Here is a 15,000-nt window from a genome sequence, read left to right as displayed (position 1 = left end):
ACAAAGGGAGGTCCTCCATCTCTGGCTCACGACGCCGGAGCAGAGCGCACGCTGAAAAGACAAGCCTTCAGGTGCTTCAGGAACAAACTGCTTAGCCCATCGGAACAACCGGAAAGGTTGCGTGAGTGGCTCGGGAAAAAAATGACACATTAACGGTCGGGTTAACAGGCGTGGATTAAGGCTAGTCTTAACCGAGGCTCCGAGGGCGAATCAGCATCCGGAATTCTTTTTCATCCACAATCAGGTTTAATCTGGGTCTGGCCTCCGGCCAACAGACTATACTGAACTCCTTTTAGCTTTAACCTAGCGAGGCTTTGTCCAGCTAACGCTGAGCTCCCATAACAATATAGGACAAATGACATAACAGTGTATCCCACCTAGCATGGAATTTTCCAGATCCCTATGAAGGCATTATCCTACGAAGCATCTAAAGAATGAGATCATCTGTCCATGGTTGGAATGTCCAGCATGTGAAACCGTGTCCAAATGCGCGGCTCTAAGGACAGGCACAGCGCAGCAAAGGGATGACACGCTAGCGCTACTGACGTGGCATTGAGGGGTCGTCGACAGGGGACGGAGTCCCGGATGCAGGTTCCGGACGCGGGGTCAGCCAGCTCCACGATGACAAATGGCCTCTCCTCCAGGGTCACGACCCTCAGATGCTGCGCGTCGTCTGGCGGCTGCAGGAAAGGGCCGTAGCGAGACCAGGCAGGGTAACGCAGACGGAGCACTCCGTTCTCCCACCATCCTACCTGAGACCACACACACACACAAACACAAACACACGCACGCACACACACACACACACACACACAAACACACGCACGCACACACACACACACACACATGCACACACACACACACACACGCACACGCACACACACACGCACACGCACGCACACACACATGCACGCACACACACACGCACACACACACGCGCACACACACACACAAACACACATGCACGCGCACACACACACACACACACACGCACACACACACACACACACACACGCACGCACACACACACACACACACACACACACACACACACACACACACACACACACACACACACACACACACACACAGGGCACATGGTAATGTAACTGGCAGACCTTTCATTTTGCCATAAATCACTTATGGCCACTGACAGCCACCGTAGCCCCCACCCTCACCCCCACCCCCCTCCTGCTTTCCTGCTGCATTAGCAGTTAGCCGTTAGCACCCGCGTATAAGCACAGCTCCCGCGTTTGTGCTGCTTCTGGCCTTCATACTGCTGGCTGGCGGTTTTTGCCTGAAGTTATGGGCTGGGTGCCATAATGCCTCTTTATTTTCCTAACGTAAATATGACCTAACGTAAATATGCCATTAATGATAGACATGCTGCTGTTAAGGCGGGTGTGTGCTAGCACGCCCGTGTATAGGCCGCTGACTGCTGGGTATTTGCATCAGCAGGTACTTTTATTATCTTAAAAAAAAAATAATTATCACGTGCAGTGTTTTTTGGCACATTTGAGCTCTATGTGGCTAATCATGGGGTCTAATTAGGTTCGGGTGTGGATCACGGCTACTGATCACTGCAGACAGTGACGGAAACATAAACACGTGACGATTCTGCTTTATCACCGCCACTGCAATTATCTTGTGCCTGAAGGGATGGGTGCTCTTAGCTGTGGTTCAAAACGCTTTTATTATATACTGGTCTTTGTCTCACTGCGTAATGCAGAGAATATTATAACGCACGCAATGTTTACTCACACGATTCATCACGTGTTCTGGCTGGGTTCTGGCCTGGAGCGTCACCACTGGCGGATCTGTGGTACCGGTACCAATGACTGATGGGATCGAGCCTTCCCTCGGAGGCCTTCTGCCTGAGCCAGTTTGCTTAGACCTACTTTATTTTATTAGCATTTTGGGGGGGGGGGTTGTATTATATATTCAGTATTGTGTCTAAAAACTATTTTGCTTCTTACTTTTCTCTGCCTATCTAATAATTATTTTGCCAACAATTACACTTTGCTATTTTCACATCTGTTTGGGTTGATTGTTTTGCGCATGTATCTGCTCTACTGGGTCCAGTTGTGTCTCCATTTTCCATCTGATTGGACGTTTCATTTCTTTTCTTCTGGCTATCTGCTCAGTCCTCCTCCACCTCCTGTACCTCCTCTACGCCCTCCTCTACGTCCTCTACATCCACTGCGCCGTCCTCCTCTACGTCCTCCTCTACATCCTCCTCCACATCCTCTACGCTGTCCTCCTCTGCGTCCTCCTCTACATCCCCCTCTATGTCCTCCTCTGCGTCCTTCTCTACATCCCCCTCTATGTCCTCCTCTACGTCCTCCTCTACATCCCCCTCTACGTCCTCCTCTACGTCCTTCTCTACATCCCCCTCTACGTCCTCCTCTGCGTCCTCCTCTACATCCCCCTCTATGTCCTCCTCTGCGTCCTCCTCTACATCCTCCTCTACATCCCCCTCTACGTCCTCCTCTACGTCCTCCTCTACATCCCCCTCTACGTCCTCCTCTGCGTCCTCCTCTACATCCCCCTCTGTCCTCCTCTGCGTCCTCCTCTACATCCCCCTCTACATCCCCCTCTACGTCCTCCTCTACGTCCTCCTCTACGTCCTCCTCTACATCCCCCTCTACGTCCTCCTCTGCGTCCTCCTCTACGTCCTCCTCTACGTCCTCCTCTACGTCCTCCTCTACATCCGCCTCTACATCCCCCTCTACGTCCTCCTCTGCGTCCTCCTCTACATCCCCCTCTATGTCCTCCTCTGCGTCCTCCTCTACATCCTCCTCTACGTCCCCCTCTACGTCCTCCTCTACGTCCTCCTCTACGTCCTCCTCTGCGTCCTCCTCTACATCCCCCTCTATGTCCTCCTCTACGTCCTCCTCTACGTCCTCTACGCTGTCCTCCTCTACGTCCTCCTCTACGTCCTCCTCTACATCCCCCTCTACGTCCTCCTCTGCGTCCTCCTCTACATCCCCCTCTATGTCCTCCTCTACGTCCTCCTCTACGTCCTCTACGCTGTCCTCCTCTACATCCCCCTCTGCGTCCTCCTCTACATCCCCCTCTATGTCCTCCTCTGCGTCCTCCTCTGCGTCCTCCTCTACATCCCCCTCTACGTCCTCCTCTGCGTCCTCCTCTACATCCTCCTCTACGTCCTCCTCTACGTCCTCCTCTACATCCGCCTCTATGTCCTCCTCTACGTCCTCCTCTACGTCCTCTACGCTGTCCTCCTCTATGTCCTCCTCTACATCCCCCTCTGCGTCCTCCTCTACATCCCCCTCTATGTCCTCCTCTGCGTCCTCCTCTGCGTCCTCCTCTACATCCCCCTCTATGTCCTCCTCTACATCCCCCTCTACATCCCCCTCTACATCCCCCTCTACATCCTCCTCTACATCCTCCTCTACATCCTCCTCTACATCCTCCTCTACGTCCCCCTCTACGTCCTCCTCTACGTCCTCCTCTACATCCTCCTCTACATCCTCCTCTATGTCCTCCTCTGCGTCCTCCTCTACGTCCTCCTCTACATCCTCCTCTACATCCTCTATGTCCTCCTCTGCGTCCTCCTCTACGTCCTCTACGCTGTCCTTCATGTTGTCCTCCATCATGAGGCTTCCCCACCTTTCCTTTCCTTTTCTCACTCTGTGTGTGTGTGTGTGTGTGTGTGTGTGTGTGTGTGTGTGTGTGTGTGTGTGTGTGTGTGTGTGTGTGTGTGTGTGTGTGTGTGCATGCAAGCGTGAAGGGAAAAGGTACCATATTAATATATGGTGACCATTTTATGGTGTAGTTGTCCATGTGTGGATGTGTGAGCAGCCACTATGCCTAATCCTAGAGTTCTTTTGCTAGAGTGGCATCAATCAGGATATCCAATCTCCTATTTAATTGCACTTTATTATTACATAATTAATAAAGTCATGAATGTGTTATTTTATTATTATCACTTGTTGAGGGGCATCAGGCTTTTGATGGTCATTCAATATTTCCCATCCTGCTCTAAAGCACATCTCTGAATCTTCTTTCCGAACGTACCTGTGTGCGTTTACTACACACAATGCTGCGCTGCATTTGGGACGGAGGTGCCTACCTAGGCAGCTTTTTTAGACAGCGCGGGCACGTTCTGGAGTTGAAGGCTGTGCCATTCGGAAGTCCGCCATCTTCTAAGGGGCCTTCTTAGAAGTGAACCTGAAGGCGGCCTCGCGCATGTCCTTCTCGGCAAAGGCAACCGACTGCGAAACGGCCGAGAGTTCCGCTGCTTTGCTTTGAAAAAGAAATGGCGGAATGGACTGAGCGACGCGTTTACAAACGTCTTTTTTTTTTAAAATGCGGCCCAACAGGAGCTGTCTGCAGAAAGGAACGCACTGTTGGAGCTCCTCGGGGAATGGCAGACATGGCCCCCTACACACCTTCCGGCCCGAGCCGAGCCGCACACATCCCTTCCCTACACGGTGAAACAGCAGTTATCCTTCCTGTCAGACTACTTAAGCATGACCTTGTCCCTAATAAGCCACGGCTAATCAGAAACTACACCACAAAATTAGTGTATGTGAAAAAACACTCGCCAAAAAGAAAATACCATAGACCCCTGCACACCTTAAATTGTAATGTATAACTTATAACTTTAATGTTATTACACCTTTTTGTTATATTTTGTGCCAGAGTATGACCTGGATATGAATATTTAACATAGCAATGCATTTCGTCCACCAAATAACATCAGAGATGTTACAAAGCAGTGTTTACTGCTAGCTGTCAATATTTCCTGAGGGGAAAACTCCCTAGGTGGCGTAGTCAGGTTATTTCCTGAAATTATGATTTCAATACATGAATGAGGGCCATAGTAAGGACATCGAACAGCTGGATATGAGGGTATAAAGAAGAGCCTTGACAGTGCTTGGACCCTTGAGTTGCTAAAGACCTTTACCAGGGAACAAAAGAGCGTTTCAAGTTCCAAGGAGTTCTCCTTTTAAATTTGAGTCTTTTTTAATTACATTTTTAATGGAGGCAAAAGATATAATAATGATAATCCGCCTGTACACTTTCCCTGCGTGCGCTCACGCTCTCTCTGTTCACAGTGAATCTCCAGTGTAGAGGTCGGAGGTCAAACATGGCCCATCACAGCTCGTTTTGAGCCTGGGATCGGAGTGTTGGCGCAGCGGGCTGATAGAAGCAAACGGCTCAGGCTCAAGCGTTTGCTACATGCGCACAAGCGCCGCCTCCCCCGAGCTCCGCCCTGGACCAGTTGCTGGGTGAGTGTGAGAGAGAGAGAGAGAGAGCGAGAGCACACCGGCTTTCCGTATTTCTGCAGAGAGAAAGAAGGAGTCTCTCGCTAAGTGCTGGCCCATAGAGGAAAAGGTCAGTGAGACACTTGAGGGCTTGATTTGCTAAGAGTGCCATTAAGTCCAGCTCATTTGCTTGTGTGGATAAAAGAGAAAAGAATAGCAAAACAGGCTCATAATACGCCTTTCTGGCAACAACAACTGCAGATAACAGCAGCAGGGGAAAAAGCCCTCATTTGTATATGCGGTGTCTCACCTTTAAGGCTGGTTTATTTGTTTGCGATCTTAAAGGTCTATGCAGACTGACAGTAAACGCCATCTAACACACACACACACACACACACGCACACACACACACACACACAAACACACACACAATCAAACACACTGTTCCACCCAAGGTTCCTTGGGGAAAGGAGGTGCAAGCCAAGAAAGTGTCTGTACAGCTCAGGCTGTCCAACATCGCTGCAGTCTGTCCTGTGGGATATCTGTTAAGGCTGAGATATATTCTACCCGTTCTCTGCAGTCTGTATATAATTAGACAATAATTAGCCTTTTTGTTTGCTTAGCAAACAACGGGTCTGATTACTGTCACATCACCGTGCAGAGCTACAGGCCTACAATCAGCTCCTTTCAGAACTAATTAGCTTTATTTAGCCTTGAATTCATGATCCACAAGTTCCAAATTCACAACGAAAACCCAAAGATGCAAAATCCAAAAGCAAATTCACAATTAAGAGAAAAAACTTTGAATCCAAAAATAGACCAACGAGTCAGGATGTACGTTTTGTAACGGGGAAAATTTGCGATCAAACACCTTATTTTTCCCTGCACAAGAGGGAGTGGACGGCCAACAATGGAATATCATCGCTCCATGAAATAAACATCTTATGAAAGGAAAATCTCACACGAAGGCTGTCTGTAAAAACGCCAGCTCGGCTGATTACGTCATGACACAGCAGCGGTGGGTCATATTGGTGACCACGGCGGTGTTTGCGGAACAGGGTGGCACAACACCTGCGTTCGTTTGAGAGGTCCGTCTGACACGCCTCATGCAGACTAGTCTGGGAGCTCGGTATTTAGCAGTGATTTAGCACTTTAGTTTGTATTTTGTATTTTGTATTTGTCCTGTCCTGTATTTATTATTGTTTATTTAATGTTTATTTAATGACATTTTGCACTAGATTGGACTGTTTGCACTTGTGTAGCATGTTGTCTGTTGCACTGTTGTTTTTATGTTGCACCATGGTCCTGGAGGAACATTGTCTCGTTTTTGTTGTGTACTTGTATATAGCTGAAATGACAATAAAACCTCTTGAACTTGAACTTGAACTCAAAGAACCTTGCGGCACCGACTATGAAAAATGGCTGAACATTATACAACTTTATCTCCTCGCGTTTTCGTTTCCTTTCCTGTCTGGCTACACTTGACGGGTGCCAATGTACCCCTCCCTCTCAACATCACTGTATTTTCTTTGTGATTCACTCTGTCCACACTCATTTCCCTGTGAGGGGTCCTATTTTGCAAGTCCACAATAAGAGTTATGGCCTCTGACATGTTAGCACGTGGTGAACAGATACCAGTGTTGCAGAAGTACTTCCCTCGGTTTCTGTCACGCCATTCACCGCTCACAGGCGCTGCGAGAGCTGTAGCTCCCGCCCAGCCGATCTGGTGTGCGTGTGGAGTCGGGAGAGCGTGTGCGGAAGCGTGAGACAGGATCCTGGAGGCAGTCTGCTGCTGGGGTTTGACTGCGAGAGTGCGTGGGCTCTGGACACAGGCGACTAATTGAAAGCGAAGCAGCAGAAGTCTTGCAGGCATGGATCTTCTCCCACACATAGCCTCTCCACGTCGGCCCTCACCACCACGCAGGAGAACACATCACCCCACCACAGGCACCCTGACGGTTCGCTTAGCCGGCCGTCCGTCCACGTCCGCGTTCCCGTTATGTCCTTACATCACCTTGCACACCTCGGTCGGTCCGCCCGCCCGCCCGCCCGCCCTCCTCACTGGTGGAGGGGTTCGCCTTGCTAACGCCAACGTCAGCTTCCCGCTGCCGGCTAAAAGCGGCAAGGCAAGGCAGGAAAGGTGTGCTGGAGGATGACGGGTTTTCGCGAGTCCGTCTGTCACAGACGGTGCCGTGAGAACAACCTCCGCGCAGGTAGATGCTGACACATGTCTAAACAGGTGACATCAGCCAGCGCTGAGGGTTCTGGAAAGAAAGCTTCTTCTCTTTTTAAAAAAAATAAAATGTTCATGAAGCAGGGAAGCACACCTAAGAAGGGTGGGTGCAGAGGGAGGAGGCATTCGACTCCGGTTCAGTAATTGCTGCCAGCAGAAGGTATAAACGCTAATGATCCGCAAAGATAAGTGTCATGTCCTCATGATCCGCTTTGATGTCTTCCAGCGAATTCCACTCCGCTCTTCCTAGCGCCCTCGCGCTGCTCTCTCGAGCTTCCCTCATCCAGTTCCAGGTCACTTCAGTGGAAAAAGCAGGGATGATGTCGCAGCTCCGAACCCGGGTGGGAGCGCGCGGACCGGAACAGAACAGCAGAGCTGCGGGGATTGCGCGCCATGCCGATGTGGGAGTGTGGGAGAGAGGAGGTTGGGTCGACCGTGATCAAACGCAGTCTCCCCGGGGAGGTTCTGTCGCGCGAGTAGCCCTCCAAGAGCCCGCAACAGAGCCGGGATAATGGGACGCGGCTAACTCGGAGCGGCGGCTCAAGATCCACCCGGTGGTGTGTAAACAAAATAAACAACAGACAATGCGCAGCAGATCCGATTTGCCGCAAACAGGCTTTAGAGATGGGAAAGGAAGGCTCTGTTTACAACTGGACGGTTTTATCCTCTGATGTGATGAATGGTTATACCTCAAGACACGCTGTGTGTGACAGCGTAATTGTTTAAGTAAAGTGTACATTACATTAGTGAACAGATCTAGCAAAAGAGAATTAAACCTCTGTGTTAAGGGCTTTCACACATGCCACTTGTGTCAGGGATTCTGAGGATTGTGTATATATCATCCACTGTGCATTTTACAAGGTTAATTTAGGAACATTAACAGGCCATCGACTTTTCCCAGAGAACTGAAAACAAATGGGAAGTCAGCACACGATGCTATAATGCTCTATTAAATATTTGATGAGGATTAGGAAGACGGTTTCTCTGAGCTCGGAGAACCACGAGATTCCAGGTCTGGAACTCTGCACTGCGTGCTTTTCTGGAATGGGTCTGCAGGCCAGATGGGGCTGAAACACAGCTCAGCGCAGCGGCGTCCTGTAACTCTCATCCAGCTGTTGCGTCAGCCAGTTTGTTAGTGTAGCCTTGATGTATTCAGGCCATCTTTGACAATCTCAAGACTGCAATATTCTGCAGGCTGGAGGGCCAAATTGCTCTTCTGGTCAGCTAGTGTGTGTGTGTGTGTGTGTGAGAGAGAGAGAGAGAGAGAGAGAGCAGTGGGGAGAAGGAAAAAGCGTAAAGTGACACTGTGTCTGGACTGTTAATAGGCCAGTGGCTAACGGCTGGTATCAGTAATGAGCTGCTAGGCTTGTGGCGTGGGAATCTGAGCTGAGCTGGCGGGCCTCCACGAGGGATTGACGCGCAAACTCTCAGCACGCCTGAGGCGAGCTGCCGCCGCGCACCCCACACTGGAGTCCATTTGGAGCCGCTCGCCGGTTAGCCCACGCGACCCCCTCACGTCTCCTAGATTTAACAAGCCACTCTCGCATCCATTGTTCCTCTGCTCCGCAAGTGCCACGTCACATCCCGTAGAACACGGGCAGCGTACAAATTAGGCACGGCTTTTCTGTTGACAGGAGACAAACTTACTTTCCCTGATTCTGATCTCATAAATGAATCTATTCAAATTGCTGTTGCCACCAGGCGTTTTTCAGTAAGCATGAATAAATTACCTCTTTTTTTCTCCCTAGTTCTGTTTTTGAGGCTTGGGTAGCGGATCCGGTGTTATTTTTACTGTGACGCCTGACGTGTAAAGGCGTAGCGTGACCATGAAGCTTATTCCTGTGTCTCTGTCTCCTGGTATGGCAGCTACTGTATAACTTCATAATTCTGCTTTATGCTGTTTCACTGAGTGACAGTGCGGAGCTCGTGACGAAGCCTTTTTTTCGTCTTTCCGGCTATATTACCGTTAGCTTTGTGTCTGTCTCATGTCAGTGGGGTTCGGCAGGGGACTAGAAATGCAACTTCCCAGGTGGCCACTGACATACTACACATGACTGTTCTATTCAGCGCCCCGAGGCTTAGGGTCAAAGCCGCACGCGTTACATAACTGCAGCAGACTAAGCCACCACGCCCACTTTATCTTTGATTAATACTTCCACCTGAACCTCAAACCTAAAGGCCTTCTTTTTTCTCTGCCATTTTGTGTGACACAGTAAGGTATAACCGTAATCTACGGGACGTCTGTCTTCGCTTACGCAGTAAGCCGCAACTAAATTCCAATTACCAAATGAAGCACCGACTCATGTGAGGCCCAAAGCAGCAGCATGGTGGATGCAAAATCTTCCTTCTGGAGTATATTTGGTACCGTTGTGTGCGAGTCGCTCTCCGAGCCTGAGTCCTCGCGCAGTCCCGTGCTCCTGTTTACTGCCGTACACAGAGTGTGTTCCCTATCAGAGGCCAACACGAAGCAGAGCACTGGCACATATGCACCAGTTGATTAGGGCTACAGTCAGTCGCAGGCGTGTAAAACATTTTTCACCAAGAGAGAGCGAGTTGGTTTATGTTTTAGAAGATTAAAGCCCCCGCCCCCCCAACTTTTTTTTTTCTTAATTAACTGCAGTGATACAGTGCGTGTTTAGAGTGACGTGGTACACGCAGATACACGTCGATGTATTGGCTCGGCCCACACCAGAGTCGAGCCCAGTCAGCACGCGTTCCCGGAGCGAGCGTGATGCATTGTTCTCGGTTAATTGTAATGAGGTTCTCCACCGGGGGTGTGCCATGGGAAATGGCTTTCTAAATTAGTGTAGTGGCTTGTTGTATATCATTTTACAACTGTTTCACTTCCTGCAGCTCACTGAATAATACAACACTCTCCTTCACTACCTCAGACAGTGAACGCGCCAAATCAGTCTGCGAAATGGGCACAAGTAAATCAAACACAATATCTCACCCACTACACGGCTATTAGCTTATACTGCAAACACTGAGGATAATCACACAAAATATAAAACATATTATTTATCCCGATTTGCTATTACAGTAGCGGACCGGCTCTCCCATGAAGCCCTGGCTCAAGAATAACCAGCAACAGTGCTGAATTTTCACTACCAACCAGCAAAGCTTTGAACCGGAACAGACATGTTTTTCACTTGGGCAATTAAAGTGACATCTTGAGAAGTAACCACTGCTAGACAGTCCAGGTGAAGGCCATTTTAGCAGAAGCCCTTTCCAGCCCTTTATACTGTAATAAGCAGAGTTGATATAAAGCTTTTTTTTTTTTCCCCCAAGATTTAAAGGCAAAAATTTAATTCTGAATCTGACAAGCGCAATTCATCTTCAGCACGCGCCGAAGGACATGACCAATTAGCAGCGGCTCCAAACAACCCGTCAGAGCAGGGTGACATCACACAGACCTGGACTGGACTTAGAAAAATAAATAATTAAATAAAATCCTTCTTATTTCTTACGTCTTCCCAGCCATTCCCGGGTGTGTAAGAGATGACATCCAGAAAGGGGTTGGCCAGGTAGCCTTCGTTATTGAAGGAGTAATCCCGCCCACCCAAGGTGATGTTGCTGAAATATCTGCAAATGGAAGAAAGACAGAAATGAGAACGAGGCAGGCGGGGGAGGCGAGGCGAGGCAAGGCGAGGCGGCGGGGGGGGGGGTTCCTCTTCCTGCCACACCGTTTTCCCCCCGCACGCGGCTGGATTTCCAGCAAGGCAATCTAAAAGGTGACATTTTCCCTAATTGCCTCAAATGAATCTTCCTCCTGAACCCAACATGCATCACTACCCCGTCGGGGTCCAGGCTTCAGGGCTGCCATGTGAGTCCAGCTTTCTCAAGAAGCCGAGCCCCTCGTGCGAGCGCGGCGCGTTCCACCGCCGCCCTTTCCTTGGATCCATTGTCCGTTATAGGCCCTGGCGCGTGCCGGACTGGTCCTGAACGTGCGGGGCAGGAAGGAGAATCGAAGAGAAGCCCCATGTCCTCATGGGAAGCTTCATCTAAACAACATTCTCCCGTTGTTTTGTTTTGTTTCGTTCTCCTATAAGAATGCCACTCTCTGCCCTGCCATTTCTGCGATCTGGTTAAACGTTGTGGCGTGCTGCTCCACCCCCTGCAGTCGTTTAAGGGCGGAAGAGGACGACTTGCGCCTGGGGGTATACCGACTTCCCTCTAATTACTGGATATGCCATACAGGGTAAACTCATTTATTACAAACGTAACAAAACATATAAAAAAGAATGCTAAAATATAACCTCAAGCTCAAGCCCTGGGACAGTGCACATGGAAGAAGTGGTTCTCTGTAGAAGAGAATTCGCCCACATAGCAGTTTTTATTTGCCATATGGTTTGGAGGCGCTCAGTCCAGCTCGTGTGGAGAGGGTATGCAGGACCCTGAGGAGACTTGTTGGGTTAAATGGGACAGTTCAAGCAAACATACCAATGGAATCAGTCCCATCTGTCTGCGTAACTTCCGTGCCTTGCCCATTTCCGTTAACCTCCCATCTGGCTGAACTATCCCTTTAAGAGTTACAACATCCTGCTCTGGCCTCCACTGTTCGGGTCTGATTATCAGCAGCGACTCAGGGTTCACGCGGGGCAGGACGGTGCATCCCCCTACCACCCTCTCGCCCCGTGTCCTTACTTCATTCTCCCGCGGATCTTCTGCGTGCGGTTCCCATCCATCTGGCAGTTGGTGACGAAGTGGGGCCCCCCGGTGGCACCGTAGTCCTTGCGCAGGGCCACGGCTCCGTGCGTCAGCACAGAGACGCCGCGGGCGATGCGGCGGCGAGCCTCGTCCCGCCAGCCCTGCGGCCGCACGGCGAACAGGCGGCTGGGCAGGCCGTTCAGGCCCAGTTCGGACAGCGCCGGGCCCACGGCGAACCACATGTGAGAGGCTCCAGCCTGGCCGGCGGCCCAGGCGGCGTGGAACACCTGCTCGGCCTCCTCCTGGGAGCAGTAGAGCAGACGCACCTGTGGGACGGAAGACAGAAAGGGGGAGAGAGAGAGAGAGAGAGAGAGAGAGAAAGAGAGAGAATACAGAGACAAAGTGGGCCACAAAGGAGTGACAACTCAGGAGGACAGGACATCAGGTGTGGGGCAGCGAAGGAAATGGGCAGAGATTGGGGGAGAGAGGAGACGCGAAAATCGGACGGAATACAAGAGGAATACTGAATACTGCCGGCTGAGGACATTTGCATATGCTTCTCATAACTGCAGAGGAGAGGAGTAATTACAGTAATAAAGGGTGGCGCTGTATGCCCGGAGAGAAGGATGAAGAGAAAGAAAGATGGCAGGAGGTAAGGCCACCTGGGTTAAGTGAGGAAGAAGAGGAAGTGAGGGGAGAGAGGGAAAAGGGGGAGGGGCCAAACCGAAAGAGGGAGGAACCAGAAGAAAAGGGGGACTAAGGGTTCGCGTTATTTATTCTTTGCTGAGCAGGGAACTAAAAGTAGCAGGAGCGTAGGGAGAAAGCGAGGAGAGGAGTAGAGGGAGGAGAGGATTGTGTTAAAGTGGTGTACATGTGAATATACAAATAGGGCAGCTTTTTGTTATATGTGCGTGCGTTCGTGTGTGTTCGTGCGAGTGTGAGTGTACATGTGTACTTACAAAAACCCGATGCTGACTTAACACCCATTGTGTCATTGTGTTAAAATGAGCTGGAAACAAAAGGCACACTGTTAAGAGTTAATGCTACACCACGGGTATTAATCCAGCGTTGCGGGACCTGGCGGGGTATGTGCTGAGCAGGACTCTAACTAAGCAGGACCGCAGGCCAGGAAGGTCTGGTGGAGGGGGCTAATGCATGAGGCACTGGACTGAAACGGCACAGGCTCGGAGCTATATTAACCCTGACACCAGAGCACTGGGACCCACGCAGTACAATAACAACTCCCAGCACTCCTAACACACACACACACACAGACACAATAATGACCCACAGCCTGGGAGAGGACAGACTCAGAAACCACTGCACGCATACACACGAACACAAATACAGAGACTCACGCGCACCCATCCACACACACACATACAGGGGGAAAAGAATTCGAATGAGGGGGAATGAGGCAGAGAGGAGAACAGAATCAGAGAGGAAACAGAGAGGTCAGAGAGGTAAAAGGGCAAAAGCAGAAATATGGCAGATAGGGAATGGGGGAAAAAAAACACGATCAAGAAGAAATGGAAGAAGAAGGGTGAGAAAGAAGTGAGAAAACAGGAGTCAAACAGAGAGCCAGAGGGAGACAAAGATGAGACTGTAAAAGGGAACTGGTGACAGACAGGGAGCGATCGGAGGGACAGAGTGACGGACAGACCGAGGAAGTCTAGTGGAAGTGAGAGTGAAGCACAGAGCAGAGCAATGAGTGAGTGAATGAATGAGTGAATGAATGAATATGGGGAGTTAGGGAGTAGTGTGAGTGGGTTAATGAATGATCGAATGAGTGAAGAAATGAGCAAGTGAATGAGTGATTGAACGCGGGAGGTCCTGAGTTAGAGACTGAGTGAGTGAATGAGCCGGGGAATGAATGAGTGGGTAAATGAATAAGCGGGTGAACGAGTGGGTGAATGAATGAGCGGGTGAATGAATGAGTGGGTGAATGAGCGGGTGAGTGAATGAGTGGGTGAATGAGCGGGTGAATGAATGAGTGGGTGAATGAGCGGGTGAATGAATGAGTGGGTGAATGAGCGGGTGAGTGAATGAGCGGGTGAATGAATGAGCGGGTGAATGAGCAGGTGAATGAATGAGCGGGTGAGTGAATGAGCAGGTGAGTGAATGAGCGGGTGAGTGAATGAGCGGGTAAATGAATGAGCGGGTGAATGAGTGAGCGGGTGAATGAGTGAGCGGGCGAATGAGCGGGTGAGTGAATGAGCGGGTAAATGAATGAGCGGGTGAGTGAATGAGCAGGTGAATGAATGAGCGGGTGAGTGAATGAGTGGGTGAATGAGCGGGTGAATGAATGAGCGGGTGAATGAGCGGGTGAATGAATGAGCGGGTGAGTGAATGAGCAGGTGAGTGAATGAGCGGGTGAGTGGGAGGAGGGAGCAGGCCCACACCTGTGCCTCGTGTTCCTTCAGCAGTCGGCGTGTGCGAACTCCGCCCGGGTCGTCGGTCAGGTTCAGCATAACCACGCTCTTCTTCTCCCAGCCGATGAACGAGCCATCCGTCAGGCCCTCGACCATGGACAGGAAGTCCTGGTATCCATGGTGACGTGTGGACACCACGGAGAAGGCCGTCCAGTCATACTCCTCCAGCACCTCAAAGATCACTTCCAGCTGGAGAGCGGTGGAGGAGCTGAACTGCAGGAAGATGGAGCCGCTCTCCTGCACAACGGCAAAAGGCAACATGAACACACTCCCCCGTGCGTCCCGTTCACGTGCGCCCTTATAAGGCATGATGGGATTTAGATTTCTTGTGAAGTGTTTTTTAAACGGCAGCAACTACAATTAACCGCAGGACGACAGAGCCTCCCGCAGGGTAATTAGGAGGAAAAACTACACTTCGCATGTCTGCTCGCTCTTCATTCTCAGCTTGCATCAA

The 15,000-nt window shown here is 50.5% G+C and overlaps 1 protein-coding gene across 2 annotated transcripts in view; it reads right to left on the bottom strand.

The window, feature by feature from the left end:
- Window positions 1-15,000, bottom strand: part of grin2db (glutamate receptor, ionotropic, N-methyl D-aspartate 2D, b) — a 46,762-nt gene that overhangs the window by 18,246 nt on the left and 13,516 nt on the right. For both annotated transcript variants that reach the window (XM_081696568.1, XM_081696567.1), the window contains exons 4-7: window positions 14,517-14,783; window positions 12,112-12,440; window positions 10,935-11,049; window positions 547-752 (exon numbers count right to left, since the gene is read on the bottom strand). In XM_081696568.1, coding sequence (XP_081552694.1) covers window positions 547-752; window positions 10,935-11,049; window positions 12,112-12,440; window positions 14,517-14,783 — 917 coding nt within the window. The remainder of the gene's footprint in view (window positions 1-546; window positions 753-10,934; window positions 11,050-12,111; window positions 12,441-14,516; window positions 14,784-15,000) is intronic.

The sequence above is a fragment of the Electrophorus electricus genome, chromosome 14 (genome assembly GCF_041902795.1).
Source record: "Electrophorus electricus isolate QZ-2024a chromosome 14, ASM4190279v1, whole genome shotgun sequence".
Lineage (NCBI taxonomy): Eukaryota > Metazoa > Chordata > Actinopteri > Gymnotiformes > Gymnotidae > Electrophorus > Electrophorus electricus.
Note: the sequence above shows the minus strand (reverse complement) of the source record. Positions and strands in the feature narration are given on the sequence as shown.